General features: G+C 31.7%; 3 protein-coding genes across 3 annotated transcripts; all 3 read left to right on the top strand.

The window, feature by feature from the left end:
- Positions 1–2129: 2129 nt before the first annotated feature.
- LOC128126353 (uncharacterized) lies at positions 2130–2998 on the top strand. The gene is made up of 2 exons (XM_052764095.1): positions 2130–2571; positions 2731–2998. The coding sequence occupies exons 1-2, from the start codon at positions 2283–2285 to the stop codon at positions 2820–2822; spliced, it is 381 nt and encodes a 126-aa protein (XP_052620055.1). The 5' UTR covers positions 2130–2282; the 3' UTR covers positions 2823–2998.
- A 3113-nt stretch (positions 2999–6111) lies between these two features.
- Positions 6112–6980, top strand: LOC128126352 (uncharacterized). Its single transcript, XM_052764094.1, has 2 exons — positions 6112–6553; positions 6713–6980. Exons 1-2 carry the CDS (start codon positions 6265–6267, stop codon positions 6802–6804), a joined length of 381 nt encoding a protein of 126 aa, XP_052620054.1. The 5' UTR covers positions 6112–6264; the 3' UTR covers positions 6805–6980.
- Positions 6981–10048: 3068 nt separating this feature from the next.
- On the top strand, positions 10049–10917 carry LOC128126351 (uncharacterized). The gene is made up of 2 exons (XM_052764093.1): positions 10049–10490; positions 10650–10917. The coding sequence occupies exons 1-2, from the start codon at positions 10202–10204 to the stop codon at positions 10739–10741; spliced, it is 381 nt and encodes a 126-aa protein (XP_052620053.1). The 5' UTR covers positions 10049–10201; the 3' UTR covers positions 10742–10917.
- Positions 10918–20140: the final 9223 nt, after the last annotated feature.

The following is a 20140-nucleotide window of genomic DNA, read 5'->3' as shown; positions in this document are numbered from 1 at the left end:
TATTTGAATTAAAAAATAATATTTATATAACCTAATAAAAGAAAAATAAAAAATGAAAACATGATTGAAACTGAATTAAGTTACCAATTATAGTTACAATAGTCATGCAATCCTTTAACAAATATCAACATATTAAATGTTAAAAAAATATATTCGAACATAATGTGTGTGTGTGTGTCTATATATATATATATATATATATATATATATATATATATATATATATATATATATATATATATATATATATATATATATATATCCGGTAAGAAATTATTTTTGGTAGGAAGGTAAGAATTTTTTTTTCAATTTATTTTTTTGGCGAAAAAAACAAATGAATCAACAATAACATGATTCACCAAAAAAATCCCGAAAAAACATTTCGATGATTCATTTTTATGATGATTTTGTTGATATTCACTAAAATTGTTATAAAAGTGATTTTTTTTCTTGATTTACCTAAAAATGAATCATGAAAGTGTTTTTTTCGGAATTTTTTCTTGTGAATCATCTTACTTTTGAATCATCTAATGATTCATTTCATTTTTTGCTAAGAAAATATGCATATAAAAAAATTTCTTACCATCCTACCAAAAATTTCTTTCTTATTTGATCTTGACTTTATATATATATATATATATATATATATATATATATATATATATATATATATATATATATATATATATATATATTCCAATAAAACGCCAAAATAAAAAAGAACAATAAATGTACTTGAAGAAAACGTCAAAAAATTAGAAAAAATAATTTGAGCAAAACGTTAGCAAATATATATATATATATATATATATATATATATATATATATATATATATATATATATATATATATATATATATATATATATAACATTAAACAATATATTTAAACAAATCTTAAAAAAATCTAAATCCTTAAATATAATATTAAATTAAATAAAAACAATAATAAATAATAGAGAAAATTACATAAATGGTCCCTTTGGTAGGAACAAATTACATAAAGCATCCATATACGTGAAAGACAAATATGTCATTTCACATAAGACTTAAATGAAAAAGTTAGCACCGTTAGTCAAAAGGACCGTCTTTGCAAGATTTTGAAACCACAGGGACCATCTGTATAAAGAATTCTAAATAAGGACCATAATTGGTCGATTTTACCAACCATGAGGACAATTTATGTAATTTTGTCTTTTAATAACATGAGTTATTGTTATAAATTTAAATTGCACTATACGTTTTTTTTTTTTTTTTGAAAAAGTAAATAAAAAGTTACAAATACAAAAGTAACTCTTGTTAAAATAAATGAGGGAAAATACCAGCTATAATCAAATTTTGGGGGGTAATTTCAAATTTTAGACATGAAAATGGACATTTCTGGGTATAAACATACATTCCGTGGAGGACCCTCCGCGGGCCTCCGTGGAACGAAGATTCGTCCGCGGAGAGGAGTACTTTTGTAATTTCACACTCTCCTCTTTGACAAAAACAGTTCCCCTCTTTGGTCCCCCAATTCCTCTTTGACTTTGAACGTTTCTTTGCATCGGTCCCCCTCTTTGGTTCCCCACCGTGTATTTCGATCTTTTTCCGGCGACGACATCAATCCCGACGACAACGACATCACACAATGTCATTTTTTGGCGCAATTGACCTGAAACAGCAAAGGCGGCACCGATAGATCGCAATTTCCCCGATGTTTTTGCCGATGGATACGGCTCCGAGGTATTTCTCACATTCTCCTTTTTTTATTAATGTCGTATTTATGATTCAAGTCTTGTGAAAATCCAATTAATTACCGTGAATATATATATATATATATATATATATATATATATATATATATATATATATATATATATATATATATATTTAGATTTGAAATTTTGTAGATGTTAGGATTAATAGGGAGTCAATTTTGGGAAGATCCATTCCGCGGAGATGTACATCATTCCGCAGAGGATCCTCCGCAGAATAATGTATCTCTCCGCGGAATGAGTTAAACACCCCCATTGAGTGTCTGCGGAGATGTAGATCACTCCGCCAAGGGGTCTCCGTGGAATGACGTTTTATTGCTTTTCCAAAAAAATATTCTGCCCTTTTATATGAGGTGTTTATTATTATATAAAAGGTATGTTGCTATCTATTTCATAAACCTAATTAGAAAAGTAATTTTGAAACCTTGTTTTTTATTTTCAATTACTAACGTTTTATATGAAATTAAATGTATATGTTTTGTAGCACAATGATCTCAATCAAAAAGAAGATTTAACTTTAAAAGGTATGGTGGGTACGATCATTAAAGACAATTTTCCGCGCCTAACACAATCACAACGAGTATTATTTGAAGCTTCGCCATTTGGAAAATTCTTAGGAATGCATATCCCACATGGTGGCCCCTTACTTGTGCATTTCATGATGTTGCATGAAGTAATGTCTCAACAAATGTTTGAAACGGGGAGGTTTCTTTTTGAGATAGAGAGAATGCAATTGGATTTTGGTGAAAATGAATATATTCTGATTTGTGGTTTAAAAGTTGGTCCTTATGTGGATTTACTCCATGACGAAAAAGGTCGGTCAAATTCAAATCTTCGTGCTCGGTTGTTCCCAGACATTTCTGATGCACTTTTGTGGCTAAAAGATTTAGAATACTACATTATGTCTCTGAATTATTTGTCACTACAGGATGAAGATGCTGTAATGTTTATCTAACTTGTTTTTATGTTGAAAGGTCTCCACAGACGGGACGTTAAAACGGGCATTCTCACGACAGTATACAAGCTTGCTGATGATATAGATGATTGGAACAGGTATTACATTTAAAGATTAACAAATTGAAAATTGCAAGTTTCCATGGGGTACATATTTCTGGACCTATATTTCGGGATTGATGCGTGGAATGTTTGAGAAAAATAGAAAAATTTAGACTATTCAAGCAGGCCAATCCTGAGTCCAAGAAAGTACACAAGTATACCGTTGCCAGTTTTATGCTTCTGTTTAAGGTTAGTTTCTAATGCATTTAAATAGTTATCATACTTTTGTTTTTTATACAATAAAACATTAAACTTCGATTTGTAGTATATAATACCATTCGTATTTTCATTTTCATTTTAATTATATAATAGCATGATACTTACCTTTTTTTTTTCCATATATATGGATTTTGGAGACGTTCCTAGAGGCAACCCAGTTTTATATACGCATGCCGACAGAATTGCCACATATGAGATCGTGGAGAAGTATGGTGGGATGTCAAGTCCACCAAGAAAATTACACCATCTGTTTGCAAATAAAACGTAATATAATATATTTTTTGTTCTAATATATTTTTTAATGTTTTTATAAAGTTTTTTCTAATTCCTTTACGTTTTGTTCTAATATATTTTTTAATGTTTTTATAAAGTTTTTTTTTAATATTTTTTGAAGAAGTTATAGTCACCGTAATCATAATTCATAATTTACTTTACTTACGATCATGTTTTTATTTTTATTTTAATATAGATAAGGTTATATACTTATTATTTTTTAATTCATATATTTAACTATATAAAACATATAATGTTGTATGAGTATTATTTTTGTAAGGTTTTTTATAAACGTTTTTTGTAAAAAAAAAAGTGTAAAATGTTTGTTAAACTTGAATATGATTAATATAGATAGACTAATTGGAATTCATATGATAATTGGAATTCAAAATGGATGTCAGGTTATACATAAACTAATCGAAATCTGTATAACTTAAAAATGCACAAAATGTCTAAAAACAAAAAAATAACTTGAAAACATTACATTTAAATCCAATGTGAAATGACTTGGTCGTTCTCGGCAAGCTTTTGAGGGGGTCTCAACTTAGCCTATTTCTACCAAATCTATATTAATCAGATTCACGTTTAACACACATTTTACATTTTTTTTATAATTTTTTTTGTAAACAAGTTTATAAAAATAATAATTATACAACCTTATATAGTTAAATATTTGAATTAAAAAATAATATTTATATAACCTAATAAAAGAAAAATAAAAAATGAAAACATGATTGAAACTGAATTAAGTTACCAATTATAGTTACAATAGTCATGCAATCCTTTAACAAATATCAACATATTAAATGTTAAAAAAATATATTCGAACATAATGTGTGTGTGTGTGTCTATATCTATATATATATATATATATATATATATATATATATATATATATATATATATATATATATATATCCGGTAAGAAATTATTTTTGGTAGGAAGGTAAGAATTTTTTTTTCAATTTATTTTTTTGGCGAAAAAAACAAATGAATCAACAATAACATGATTCACCAAAAAAATCCCGAAAAAACATTTCGATGATTCATTTTTATGATGATTTTGTTGATATTCACTAAAATTGTTATAAAAGTGATTTTTTTTCTTGATTTACCTAAAAATGAATCATGAAAGTGTTTTTTTCGGAATTTTTTCTTGTGAATCATCTTACTTTTGAATCATCTAATGATTCATTTCATTTTTTGCTAAGAAAATATGCATATAAAAAAATTTCTTACCATCCTACCAAAAATTTCTTTCTTATTTGATCTTGACTTTATATATATATATATATATATATATATATATATATATATATATATATATATATATATATATATATATATATATATATATATATATATATATATATATATATATATATTCCAATAAAACGCCAAAATAAAAAAGAACAATAAATGTACTTGAAGAAAACGTCAAAAAATTAGAAAAAATAATTTGAGCAAAACGTTAGCAAATATATATATATATATATATATATATATATATATATATATATATATATATATATATATATATATATAACATTAAACAATATATTTAAACAAATCTTAAAAAAATCTAAATCCTTAAATATAATATTAAATTAAAAAAAAACAATAATAAATAATAGAGAAAATTACATAAATGGTCCCTTTGGTAGGAACAAATTACATAAAGCATCCATATACGTGAAAGACAAATATGTCATTTCACATAAGACTTAAATGAAAAAGTTAGCACCGTTAGTCAAAAGGACCGTCTTTGCAAGATTTTGAAACCACAGGGACCATCTGTATAAAGAATTCTAAATAAGGACCATAATTGGTCGATTTTACCAACCATGAGGACAATTTATGTAATTTTGTCTTTTAATAACATGAGTTATTGTTATAAATTTAAATTGCACTATACGTTTTTTTTTTTTTTTGAAAAAGTAAATAAAAAGTTACAAATACAAAAGTAACTCTTGTTAAAATAAATGAGGGAAAATACCAGCTATAATCAAATTTTGGGGGGTAATTTCAAATTTTAGACATGAAAATGGACATTTCTGGGTATAAACATACATTCCGTGGAGGACCCTCCGCGGGCCTCCGTGGAACGAAGATTCGTCTGCGGAGAGGAGTACTTTTGTAATTTCACACTCTCCTCTTTGACAAAAACAGTTCCCCTCTTTGGTCCCCCAATTCCTCTTTGACTTTGAACGTTTCTTTGCATCGGTCCCCCTCTTTGGTTCCCCACCGTGTATTTCGATCTTTTTCCGGCGACGACATCAATCCCGACGACAACGACATCACACAATGTCATTTTTTGGCGCAATTGACCTGAAACAGCAAAGGCGGCACCGATAGATCGCAATTTCCCCGATGTTTTTGCCGATGGATACGGCTCCGAGGTATTTCTCACATTCTCCTTTTTTTATTAATGTCGTATTTATGATTCAAGTCTTGTGAAAATCCAATTAATTACCGTGAATATATATATATATATATATATATATATATATATATATATATATATATATATATATATATATATATATATATTTGATTTGAAATTTTGTAGATGTTAGGATTAATAGGGAGTCAATTTTGGGAAGATCCATTCCGCGGAGATGTACATCATTCCGCAGAGGATCCTCCGCAGAATAATGTATCTCTCCGCGGAATGAGTTAAACACCCCCATTGAGTGTCTGCGGAGATGTAGATCACTCCGCCAAGGGGTCTCCGTGGAATGACGTTTTATTGCTTTTCCAAAAAAATATTCTGCCCTTTTATATGAGGTGTTTATTATTATATAAAAGGTATGTTGCTATCTATTTCATAAACCTAATTAGAAAAGTAATTTTGAAACCTTGTTTTTTATTTTCAATTACTAACGTTTTATATGAAATTAAATGTATATGTTTTGTAGCACAATGATCTCAATCAAAAAGAAGATTTAACTTTAAAAGGTATGGTGGGTACGATCATTAAAGACAATTTTCCGCGCCTAACACAATCACAACGAGTATTATTTGAAGCTTCGCCATTTGGAAAATTCTTAGGAATGCATATCCCACATGGTGGCCCCTTACTTGTGCATTTCATGATGTTGCATGAAGTAATGTCTCAACAAATGTTTGAAACGGGGAGGTTTCTTTTTGAGATAGAGAGAATGCAATTGGATTTTGGTGAAAATGAATATATTCTGATTTGTGGTTTAAAAGTTGGTCCTTATGTGGATTTACTCCATGACGAAAAAGGTCGGTCAAATTCAAATCTTCGTGCTCGGTTGTTCCCAGACATTTCTGATGCACTTTTGTGGCTAAAAGATTTAGAATACTACATTATGTCTCTGAATTATTTGTCACTACAGGATGAAGATGCTGTAATGTTTATCTAACTTGTTTTTATGTTGAAAGGTCTCCACAGACGGGACGTTAAAACGGGCATTCTCACGACAGTATACAAGCTTGCTGATGATATAGATGATTGGAACAGGTATTACATTTAAAGATTAACAAATTGAAAATTGCAAGTTTCCATGGGGTACATATTTCTGGACCTATATTTCGGGATTGATGCGTGGAATGTTTGAGAAAAATAGAAAAATTTAGACTATTCAAGCAGGCCAATCCTGAGTCCAAGAAAGTACACAAGTATACCGTTGCCAGTTTTATGCTTCTGTTTAAGGTTAGTTTCTAATGCATTTAAATAGTTATCATACTTTTGTTTTTTATACAATAAAACATTAAACTTCGATTTGTAGTATATAATACCATTCGTATTTTCATTTTCATTTTAATTATATAATAGCATGATACTTACCTTTTTTTTTTCCATATATATGGATTTTGGAGACGTTCCTAGAGGCAACCCAGTTTTATATACGCATGCCGACAGAATTGCCACATATGAGATCGTGGAGAAGTATGGTGGGATGTCAAGTCCACCAAGAAAATTACACCATCTGTTTGCAAATAAAACGTAATATAATATATTTTTTGTTCTAATATATTTTTTAATGTTTTTATAAAGTTTTTTCTAATTCCTTTACGTTTTGTTCTAATATATTTTTTAATGTTTTTATAAAGTTTTTTTTTAATATTTTTTGAAGAAGTTATAGTCACCGTAATCATAATTCATAATTTACTTTACTTACGATCATGTTTTTATTTTTATTTTAATATAGATAAGGTTATATACTTATTATTTTTTAATTCATATATTTAACTATATAAAACATATAATGTTGTATGAGTATTATTTTTGTAAGGTTTTTTATAAACGTTTTTTGTAAAAAAAAAAGTGTAAAATGTTTGTTAAACTTGAATATGATTAATATAGATAGACTAATTGGAATTCATATGATAATTGGAATTCAAAATGGATGTCAGGTTATACATAAACTAATCGAAATCTGTATAACTTAAAAATGCACAAAATGTCTAAAAACAAAAAAATAACTTGAAAACATTACATTTAAATCCAATGTGAAATGACTTGGTCGTTCTCGGCAAGCTTTTGAGGGGGTCTCAACTTAGCCTATTTCTACCAAATCTATATTAATCAGATTCACGTTTAACACACATTTTACATTTTTTTTATAATTTTTTTTGTAAACAAGTTTATAAAAATAATAATTATACAACCTTATATAGTTAAATATTTGAATTAAAAAATAATATTTATATAACCTAATAAAAGAAAAATAAAAAATGAAAACATGATTGAAACTGAATTAAGTTACCAATTATAGTTACAATAGTCATGCAATCCTTTAACAAATATCAACATATTAAATGTTAAAAAAATATATTCGAACATAATGTGTGTGTGTGTGTCTATATCTATATATATATATATATATATATATATATATATATATATATATATATATATCCGGTAAGAAATTATTTTTGGTAGGAAGGTAAGAATTTTTTTTTCAATTTATTTTTTTGGCGAAAAAAACAAATGAATCAACAATAACATGATTCACCAAAAAAATCCCGAAAAAACATTTCGATGATTCATTTTTATGATGATTTTGTTGATATTCACTAAAATTGTTATAAAAGTGATTTTTTTTCTTGATTTACCTAAAAATGAATCATGAAAGTGTTTTTTTCGGAATTTTTTCTTGTGAATCATCTTACTTTTGAATCATCTAATGATTCATTTCATTTTTTGCTAAGAAAATATGCATATAAAAAAATTTCTTACCATCCTACCAAAAATTTCTTTCTTATTTGATCTTGACTTTATATATATATATATATATATATATATATATATATATATATATATATATATATATATATATATATATATATATATATTCCAATAAAACGCCAAAATAAAAAAGAACAATAAATGTACTTGAAGAAAACGTCAAAAAATTAGAAAAAATAATTTGAGCAAAACGTTAGCAAATATATATATATATATATATATATATATATATATATATATATATATATATATATATATATATATATATATATATATATATAACATTAAACAATATATTTAAACAAATCTTAAAAAAATCTAAATCCTTAAATATAATATTAAATTAAAAAAAAACAATAATAAATAATAGAGAAAATTACATAAATGGTCCCTTTGGTAGGAACAAATTACATAAAGCATCCATATACGTGAAAGACAAATATGTCATTTCACATAAGACTTAAATGAAAAAGTTAGCACCGTTAGTCAAAAGGACCGTCTTTGCAAGATTTTGAAACCACAGGGACCATCTGTATAAAGAATTCTAAATAAGGACCATAATTGGTCGATTTTACCAACCATGAGGACAATTTATGTAATTTTGTCTTTTAATAACATGAGTTATTGTTATAAATTTAAATTGCACTATACGTTTTTTTTTTTTTTTGAAAAAGTAAATAAAAAGTTACAAATACAAAAGTAACTCTTGTTAAAATAAATGAGGGAAAATACCAGCTATAATCAAATTTTGGGGGGTAATTTCAAATTTTAGACATGAAAATGGACATTTCTGGGTATAAACATACATTCCGTGGAGGACCCTCCGCGGGCCTCCGTGGAACGAAGATTCGTCTGCGGAGAGGAGTACTTTTGTAATTTCACACTCTCCTCTTTGACAAAAACAGTTCCCCTCTTTGGTCCCCCAATTCCTCTTTGACTTTGAACGTTTCTTTGCATCGGTCCCCCTCTTTGGTTCCCCACCGTGTATTTCGATCTTTTTCCGGCGACGACATCAATCCCGACGACAACGACATCACACAATGTCATTTTTTGGCGCAATTGACCTGAAACAGCAAAGGCGGCACCGATAGATCGCAATTTCCCCGATGTTTTTGCCGATGGATACGGCTCCGAGGTATTTCTCACATTCTCCTTTTTTTATTAATGTCGTATTTATGATTCAAGTCTTGTGAAAATCCAATTAATTACCGTGAATATATATATATATATATATATATATATATATATATATATATATATATATATATTTAGATTTGAAATTTTGTAGATGTTAGGATTAATAGGGAGTCAATTTTGGGAAGATCCATTCCGCGGAGATGTACATCATTCCGCAGAGGATCCTCCGCAGAATAATGTATCTCTCCGCGGAATGAGTTAAACACCCCCATTGAGTGTCTGCGGAGATGTAGATCACTCCGCCAAGGGGTCTCCGTGGAATGACGTTTTATTGCTTTTCCAAAAAAATATTCTGCCCTTTTATATGAGGTGTTTATTATTATATAAAAGGTATGTTGCTATCTATTTCATAAACCTAATTAGAAAAGTAATTTTGAAACCTTGTTTTTTATTTTCAATTACTAACGTTTTATATGAAATTAAATGTATATGTTTTGTAGCACAATGATCTCAATCAAAAAGAAGATTTAACTTTAAAAGGTATGGTGGGTACGATCATTAAAGACAATTTTCCGCGCCTAACACAATCACAACGAGTATTATTTGAAGCTTCGCCATTTGGAAAATTCTTAGGAATGCATATCCCACATGGTGGCCCCTTACTTGTGCATTTCATGATGTTGCATGAAGTAATGTCTCAACAAATGTTTGAAACGGGGAGGTTTCTTTTTGAGATAGAGAGAATGCAATTGGATTTTGGTGAAAATGAATATATTCTGATTTGTGGTTTAAAAGTTGGTCCTTATGTGGATTTACTCCATGACGAAAAAGGTCGGTCAAATTCAAATCTTCGTGCTCGGTTGTTCCCAGACATTTCTGATGCACTTTTGTGGCTAAAAGATTTAGAATACTACATTATGTCTCTGAATTATTTGTCACTACAGGATGAAGATGCTGTAATGTTTATCTAACTTGTTTTTATGTTGAAAGGTCTCCACAGACGGGACGTTAAAACGGGCATTCTCACGACAGTATACAAGCTTGCTGATGATATAGATGATTGGAACAGGTATTACATTTAAAGATTAACAAATTGAAAATTGCAAGTTTCCATGGGGTACATATTTCTGGACCTATATTTCGGGATTGATGCGTGGAATGTTTGAGAAAAATAGAAAAATTTAGACTATTCAAGCAGGCCAATCCTGAGTCCAAGAAAGTACACAAGTATACCGTTGCCAGTTTTATGCTTCTGTTTAAGGTTAGTTTCTAATGCATTTAAATAGTTATCATACTTTTGTTTTTTATACAATAAAACATTAAACTTCGATTTGTAGTATATAATACCATTCGTATTTTCATTTTCATTTTAATTATATAATAGCATGATACTTACCTTTTTTTTTTCCATATATATGGATTTTGGAGACGTTCCTAGAGGCAACCCAGTTTTATATACGCATGCCGACAGAATTGCCACATATGAGATCGTGGAGAAGTATGGTGGGATGTCAAGTCCACCAAGAAAATTACACCATCTGTTTGCAAATAAAACGTAATATAATGGTAAAGAGGGGTATCGATCCTTGGGGAAACGGTTGTATTCAATCACAACAATCTAATAGAACTAGTGTAAATAAACTAACTACAATTAAACTAAATGGGGGGGGGGGTGTTGTGATTGCTTGAAAACTAAGAGACTTGAATAACTAAAAAGCTTGCAATTAAGAAAGATGGTGAAATGCTCAAATATTGGAGAGAATTGGTTAACCAAGGCAATTCAACACAATGAACATTTGTGTGTTTATCATTAGGATTCAATGTGAAGCTTATCATTCATCCAAAATTGAATATAACAATCATGAAGCATGATATGCCAAGATTCCTCATATGTAGTATGGAGGTTGGGGACGCCCATAACACACCTTCTTAATCAAAATCAAGAATTTAATTGAAGCAATTGAACCCAAGAAGTTGATTAGCCTTAAGAATGAAGGAATCCCCAATTCCTAGAGGATTTCAATGCTTACACAACCATAAAGGTGTCATGATTCATAAGCTAGAGATGATTTCTACCATCATAAAGCCCTTGTTCTAAGTAAATTCAATGATTCAATGCTAAACCAAAGAAATAAACCAACAACTACTCATTCAAGTACCAAGCTCATGATCAAAGTATTAAACAAGCATAAGAAATATGAACTAGAATAATACACATAAGATAAATGACAATTAAGCATGAATCCTTCAAAACTCACAAATATCCAAGGGTTTTAGCCAAAGTTAACCAAAATAGAGAAACTAGCCACTCATGACAACAAAATAACAATCACAAAAGTGTTTTTGCATCAATAATCTACCAATTACTTAGAAATATGAGAAGAATGAGTATCAAGCTCCAAAAATCGCCTCCAATGGTGAAAAATCAAAGTGTTTGCTGAAAGATCCAACCCTAAGGTATATGGTAAACAAAATGATCAAAATGCCCAAAAGTGTGCAGTTGCGCGGGTACCCGCGCAAGTGTTGCGCGACTGAGACTCCACACTCGCAAGTGTTGTTGGAATGCTATTGGTCCTTTTTTTCTCCACTACACCACTCCACTAGCCAAGATTCCCTTAGTCCCCTCCATACCTCACATGATTCAAATTAACCAATCATCTTCAAGCTTCAAATATTGATAGTCCAAGCCCAAAATAAGAATCCATGACCCATCTTCACAAGCCCACTTCATCCAAGTCCTCAACTTTTTAAGCCCAAATCTCTTTTGATGGATCCGTAAAGCCCAATAATGCCTCGAAAGCCCACAAAGCCCATCTCCAAGCTAATTCACAATCGCAAGAAGCTCTAAAACCCTGCAAAATACCTCATGCAAAATAGAAAGTACCCGATACGATCCACGATAAAGAAGATGAATAAAATACAATGCAATACTAATAAAAAGACCTAAAAATATAAAATAAACTAATAAAAAGAAGGAAATAAAATAAACTATCAAAGTAAAACACCGTTATCTTGGGTTCAATGTCGTTGAATAATCAACGTGTCTGTGGTATGCTTTTTATACTAAGGATTATATATAATTACAAATTCCAATGTTTTTTTCATGTTAAACTAACAATTTGATTTTTGTAGCCTAACAACCAACCTATTTCTGTCGTGGCAAACCCGACGGAGCTGATGTTACCGTTTTATGTTTGCTACGTCAATTGGACTCTTAACCATGAAGAGTCTCCCCCACGACAACATAGTCCGGTCCAAAATAATTTTGCTGTTGTTGCCTCGCCTCCTCGAAGAAAGATGTACAAGTCGGAAACATCTTCGACTGAATCTGCCACAAATGCTTCTTCCTCGCAATACCCTGAAATAGAAAGAACTTATATCTCAAGCGACACATCAACAAGGTTGGTAAAGAAGAAGAAGACGAGCACAAAGGCATTAGTGAAGCGTCTACTAGGCGTTATGGCTGACTTAACTTCTAAAGTAGATCGTGTATTACAGAAAAAAGATGAATCAGACACAAGGTTTGGAGGGGAGGAGGAGGAGATGATAAATGAAAAGGAGGAAGAAACATATTACCATGTTACATAGTTGGACTATGATGATATAGCTACTCATGGTTTGGAGGGGGAAGTTGGGCGTACACCTACGCATGTTGAGCCGTCATCGGACGTGGGTGAACATCACACAAAAATAGTGACTCCTATTGTTAGGCCGCAACGAAAGAGGGGTGTTGCATGGTATCAGTGGACCCCGTTCATAGTGGTACAAAACTCATATTTTAAATTTGGTATATTTATAAAATATTATGTTATTGATAATTATTTAACATGTTCATTTTTTAGATGCAATCCACACAAAAATTAAATAAAGTCACCAAAACAAGGAAAAAAAGCAGTGCAGAGTCCTGAAAAAGCAAATGAAGACATTGTAAATGAAGAGAGTAATGATGTTTCAAATCATCTTCTGTTGGACAGTGTTCATGCTGCTAGTACGTTAAGTTTTTGGAAAGAATGGAATATGATCTCTTCCAACCTCAACACTACACATAGGCTGCATATACTCCCACTGGATGTGGAGTTTTGGTCGAGGTTACTTGTAGTTACTTACTCTGGGTGGTTAGTTTCTTCGGTAACATTCGTTAAATTTAAATTTTATCTATTTTTTACAGGATAATTTACATAAATAATTGTAACATTTTTATCTTAAAATGTACAACATATTGTATTGCTCATGGAAAGATGACCGACGAACGCAAGGTGGACGATATACCCTTAAGAACTTAATTTGCAACCCGGAAAATCATTTGTTTTTAGGCATGTAGCAAATGGTGTTAGAGGTTGTCCTAAATGGAAGGATGTGGATATGGTTAGTTAAGTTTATTATATATATATATATAAAATATTACTGAATTCACAACTATTTTTTTGTTTGCAGGTTCTATTCCCCATAAACGTTATTGGTGTCCATTGGTTTTTGGCAGTGCTACCATTAGATACCTGGAAAGTACTTGATTGAAGGAGAATTCAACAGTTTTGGGGATAGTATTATCTCAGAGCTAGATGTCATTGAGTACTGGAACAATTTTCCTAATGGACACAAAAACAACGCAATTGTGGAGTTTATTGATATTGTAGAAGCGCTGCAATAGGAATATATTCTTGATAGAGGGGATTGTAGAGTATTTGTATACATGTTTATGGAAATGATTGTTTCGGGGGTATCGTTGAAGATTGATAAGCCACATAGAGATGCGAGATTTCTCTACAAAAATAGGATAACAAATATTATTTGGGATACTATATAACTTGATTTTAGGAACTTCATATATATTAATATGAAATACCTGTTTTTAGTAATTTGGTTTAATACAAATATGTGTTTTATTTTTATTTGGGTTGTTATTATATTTGTTTCATGGACTGCCAAGTCACTTTCGCGGACTTTCATTTCTATATAAAACGACTCAAATATGTGTATCACTTCATCTAATATATTTCACTTCATCTACTTTGTATCTTTTGCAATGGGTTCAAAACCATGGACTGCTAAGGAGTATTTGCTTCTAACTCGTGTATATATTAATGTCTACGAGAACGACAGTTTGGATGATAGAATGTATTGGCTCCTTTTAACCAATACCTTCAACACTGACGTTGAAACCGCCATAGAAAACCATCGCAACACGCTCGATATAGCAGCAAAATGGTATGAATTGAAAACAGAAGTTGTTTTATTCAACGATCTTTGTAAGAAGATTGAAGACACACGTGTGAATGATACTGAGGAAGACATCTTGGAGGCGGCTAAAGAAGAATACAAATCCATTAGCAACGGAAAGAGTTTCGACTATGAAGCCCCTTGGAATATTTTGAAAAATATCCTGTATTTTTAACTAGTATTGCGTTTTGTATTGTCATTGTATTGCTTTATTTATATGTAATATGGTTAAGTTTTTATTTGCGTTTTTATTATGTAATTTATCCTTTATTTATTGAAACATAATGCACCAACAAATATTACGCTACACTCAAACAAAATAAGCATTACAAATAACATAAAAAAATTAAAACAAAAAAATAAACATTACGAATAACACGTATGACTAACAAACATTACATAATACATTACAAATAAAAGAGTCATCTACATGAAAAAATGTTTATTTTTAACCAGATTCCAAATGTACGTATACTCGAAATCAGTTCCATCAAACTCGCACAGGTAATATCCGTTCACATATTCAAGAGGTTCTTCATCGTCTGCATGAGAGCGTTGCATTTTCTCATAATTGTAGCATCTAATTGTAGCATCGATTGAACCATGTGACTTTATTCTTTAAATCCATCCATTTAAAAAACAATATCGGGTTTTAGCCATTCTGGTCCTTGTCCCACCTCATAGTTGAACAAAGCTACTGGGCGAGACTGTTCATCACCAACAAGGCAATGAAGGGGAGCCATTACTAGTAGACCCTCGTAAACGGTAATCCAACATCGTGTTAGGACCAACACCTCTATTGTCGTCCATGGAGATGTACCATTTGTTGGAGCTGACGCATTTGACGGATTTGCTGCATTCGAAGAAGTTGGTACATTGGATGCCATTTTGTGAAATGATCCCTTTTGTGAATTAAATATGTGAATTTCATATAGATACAAGCTTTACTATATATAAAAAGATAGGTTAGTTACGCGGACTAAGAAGTCAGTTACGCGGACTGCCAAGTCAGTTACGCGGACTGCTAATCCAGTTACACGGACTGCCAAGTCAGTAACGCGGAATAATGTATACTGATTCCTTTTAAATTGGACAAGCATTTTCATTTTTACAAGGTGTTGAAAGTTGTGAAAATGAGTTCAGTCAATGAGGTATTAAGAAAAAGTTTCTCCAACCTACCGAGTTTTTTCCATAATCTACAAAGAACCAATCCTAACACCTTCACGTACATTACGAAAGATCGGTACAATCGTTTCCAAATTTGTTTTGTGGCATTGGGATGCGTGGTATGTAATCCCTTATAGTAAATATTTTGTTATTTGAAGTTGTTATATGGATAATATTCTTATCTTTACTTGCATATTCGTACATTTCTCACGTCTATGATACCAATCATATTCGTTGGTCACGTACCTCTAATTGGGACGTACACAACATCCATGTACATTGTGGTTGCTTTAGATGGAAATCTGTCACACCCCCAAACCAAGGATGGCGGAAATGTACGGGGGTGGAGGACTTCATGTATAGTATCACAACAACGAGTATAATAGTGCTCAAAGTAAATACAACCATTCATAAATATAATCAGGAAAGAATTACACGGTTTCAAGTATTACATATTTCAATGATTGATCACGACATGAGCTTTTTATTTAAAGAGTTTGGAAACCGTTCTTTGTAATGTGTTGTGTGTTACCAAGAAAAATCCAATATTTTCCTTATAAAAGTTATGTGGTCCTAAATCCCAGGACCAAGAATAAACAAGTATTTGTCATACTTAAAGATATAAACGTGGTTTTAAATCGGCATAAAACCCTTTTTGATTTGAGAAAAATCCCGTAATGGATGACATGTAGTCTTAAATACCAAGACCGAAAGTGTACAGTAATATCCGTGCTTATTGATATAGAAAGTGATTTTAAATCGACATAAAACCCTTTTTGATTAATAAAAATTCCCATAAACTTTATGTGTTGTTAACTCCCTATGTGAGTCGCTATAACCATACTATGACTGAATGAACCTGCCACGACGTTACTCAGGTTTCGAAAACTGATATGACACTTGTCACCCGTAGACCTGCAGGTCCCACTGTAGCTAGCAGCAAGGTGTGGGGTGTCAAACCCAATATAGATCTATACACAACTATCACGTTATCCCTACAAGAGACTTTGGTTATAAATACCAGGAATTTTAACCTGTACTCTAGGAGTACTGAGAAGAATGTCTCACAATTTAAGTGAACAAGTTTACGTGTGGTGTGCGTGAGTGTAAAACCTTTTTATGTGGGAATAAAACCTTCCGAAATGTGTTTGTTGTGTTGATGGAAACATAAACCATACCTATTATAGTTTATCAAAACGTTAAAATGTAATAGTTATAACTTTGTTTATTATGGTTAACTGTTGTATTTATGAAGGTAAAAACCCTTTTGTTTACCGATATGTATATATACCTTTTACTAAAGTGAAGCAACATGCAATATAACAACTAATTAATTACCATACTTTTGTAGGTAAAAATCCATTTGTTTTCTGATGTATGACTATATACTAAGACAAAATGTCATCTATTTTCAAAAACATATATTCACATAAAGATATACACCTTGCTCAACATGTTACAAGGTGAAATGAAATTGATAGCATTTCTCTGTTGTTAACATTTTCTTTTACTGTTCTTAGAAAATTTATAGAAAAACATCAAAGTTCCAAATCAGAATCCATAAATTCTGAGAGTTTGGGAAATGAGTCTAGTTTGTTCATAAATTTTATTATGAATTTTAATGACCTCCAACTTGTGTGAAAAAGTCCATAATCACACACTGGTCCAAATTTGCTCTTGAAATGATAGGCAGTTTTGTAAAAATCACCATAAATTGTAGAAAAATCGTGTGGAGATGTGCAAGTAGTCATTTAAAAGCTAAGAACTGGAACTACTTGCACCTAAAACAGTTTGAAAACTAAAATGTTTAAGTTACCCAAAACAGTCTGTGAATGGAGTTGAACTTTTCTGATGAAGGCTGTTAAATGAGTTTAGTTGTGTTCTTGGTGTTTTAACTTGTATTCCCCCCCCCCCCCCCCCCTTAAAACTTAAGAAAAACATGAAAAGATAGGGGTATGAACTCACCTTATATTATTTCAGTGGGTGAATGTTGAAGATGAGAAGTGTTCAACTCAAGAACACTTGAAGGATCACTTGAAGATTCGAAGATCTAACATGAATGTGATGATGTTTGTGTAAAAGATTTATGATTTGAGTAAGAGGGAATGTAATAACCATAAGGAGGGTGATGAAACTTACCAAAAAAGAGAGAAAACTTGATGATCAGCCCTTGAATCTCGAATTTGAGTGAGAGGATTTGAGAGAAAAGTGGTGTTTGATACTTGGTGGAAATGAGGAAAATAAGTGAAGTGAAGAGTGAGAGAGAGGGTTTTCCAGCTCATTTGGATGTGGGTTTGCTGGGAAATGAGTGGGGTAGTACCATGAGGTGACTAGGAGTGGTGGGGAGTACAATAGCTGGTCAAAGGAATGGGCATGGGGTGGTTGTTTGTGTCAAATATTATGGCAAGATCCACACTCCACCTCAAGATCTCACTTAATAGATTTTATTCTTAAATAAATATTTCCTTAAAAATATGTTTATATTATGAATATTTAGGGTCTTATATGTTAAAATATGATTTTTGGAGAAATCCCGCATTAAAATGATGAAAAACGGGCTTAAAACAGAGTCGTGGTCGAAAACCGGGTGGAAAGTGGCAAAATCCGAAGTCAGAAGGGTGACTCCGGCCTTACAGCATTAGATCCGAAGTGGGGCTTGGCTGCTGAAGTGGGTCCAAAGGGAAAAAGGGGTTGCAGTCCAAGCAGCTAACGCAGTGGCTTCATCAGCAGGGAGCCGAAGGCGAGGTTGCTGCGATTGGTGGCTGCGGCTCGCTGGCTGTGGCTCGCTGGCTGCAGTCAGCTTGCTGCGGCTACTCCATAGCGGTCCGAAGACTGCGGCTGCTCAAGGGCCCCAGACTCAGTTCAAGTGGCCTCGGATCCAAGAGGACTTGGCCCCTATAGAGGGGCTTCGGCCCTAAGGGGCTGTTTTCCAAACTATCTCCCCTCTTTGAGTGGTTTCTCATCAAACCAAGTACCGGGATGCCCTCAAATGATCAAAATAAATCGAAAGGGGTTTTGAGAGAGATTTTGGGAGAGATTTTAGGAGAGATTTTACAATCTTGGAGAGATTTCTCATACAAAGAGAGATTTGGGAGAGATTTCACATACTTGGAGAGATTTCTCATACAAAGAGAGATTTGGGAGAGATTTCACATACTTGGAGAGATTTGGGGTAGCGAGAGATAGAGCGAAAGAGATTAGGAGAGGCTTCTTTTATGACCTTTTTGAGTGCTTGGCTCCACAACGCAAGGTCCGTAAGCCCCGTTAAGTCATGTTTAAGGATCTTACACACTCCTAGTGAGTATGCAACATCGTTTTATCGGTTTGGTTCGTTACTTACCATAGTTTTAGGTTAAGGAAATCTAGATGTACGAATTTTTCAATTTATGATTTCTCATTAGAATAGCGAGTTGTATAGTAATTACCTAATGTAAGCCCTAGTACACAAGGTTTAGTTGCATTGACCAGTTTGACTTGTTGACTTTATTTGACTTTGACTTGACCAGAATTTGACGGTTGTCACAAAATCATGAACCCCTTATCATATCGTTTGCTTTGGGAACCATAAATTGTGACGAGTCATGGTTATGGTTCATGAGGAGGCTTAAAGAATGTTTAGGTGACAATACGGAAGTTGGTTTCACAAGCCATATGTATGATTCCTTAGACTTTGCAGTTCAAAGATTCTACCCTGATTCATATCATGGCTATTGTTGTAAAAATATAGCTGAGAAAATATGCGCTTCCACCGGAAGCAATACAGTTGTAGAGCAGTTGTTCTGGAAGACTTGTAGAGCGTATAATATGTCTGATTTTTATGCATGTTTGAACAACTTACAAAATGAGGTGAATGGGAATGATCTTGACTGGCTTGATTGTATTCCCATTGCAAAATGGGTACGAGATTTTTTTCCCTAAAGTACGTTTCAATGTTAAATTCATTGACATTCCCAATGTTGTCAATTAGATAAGAACAAACAGGCATGATGACCAATAACAACAATCATTCAAATGGTTCATGACTCGATGCAAGGAGTGTATGTTCAACGTGCTGCATTCAGAGGTAATTATAAATTATGACATCACTCAAATGGTCA

The sequence above is a fragment of the Lactuca sativa genome, chromosome 5 (assembly GCF_002870075.4).
Source record: "Lactuca sativa cultivar Salinas chromosome 5, Lsat_Salinas_v11, whole genome shotgun sequence".
Taxonomy (NCBI): domain Eukaryota; kingdom Viridiplantae; phylum Streptophyta; class Magnoliopsida; order Asterales; family Asteraceae; genus Lactuca; species Lactuca sativa.
The sequence above is the reverse complement of the archived record's forward strand: the minus strand, read 5'-3'. Positions and strand labels throughout refer to the sequence as shown.

Coding starts and splice junctions, on each gene's coding strand:
- LOC128126352 (XM_052764094.1), top strand. CDS start 6,265: ATGGTGGGTACGATCATTAAAGACAATTTTCCGCGCCTAACACAATCA. Junction 6,554..6,712: donor TTTACTCCATGACGAAAAAG/GTCGGTCAAATT, acceptor TTATGTTGAAAG/GTCTCCACAGACGGGACGTT.
- LOC128126353 (XM_052764095.1), top strand. CDS start 2,283: ATGGTGGGTACGATCATTAAAGACAATTTTCCGCGCCTAACACAATCA. Junction 2,572..2,730: donor TTTACTCCATGACGAAAAAG/GTCGGTCAAATT, acceptor TTATGTTGAAAG/GTCTCCACAGACGGGACGTT.
- LOC128126351 (XM_052764093.1), top strand. CDS start 10,202: ATGGTGGGTACGATCATTAAAGACAATTTTCCGCGCCTAACACAATCA. Junction 10,491..10,649: donor TTTACTCCATGACGAAAAAG/GTCGGTCAAATT, acceptor TTATGTTGAAAG/GTCTCCACAGACGGGACGTT.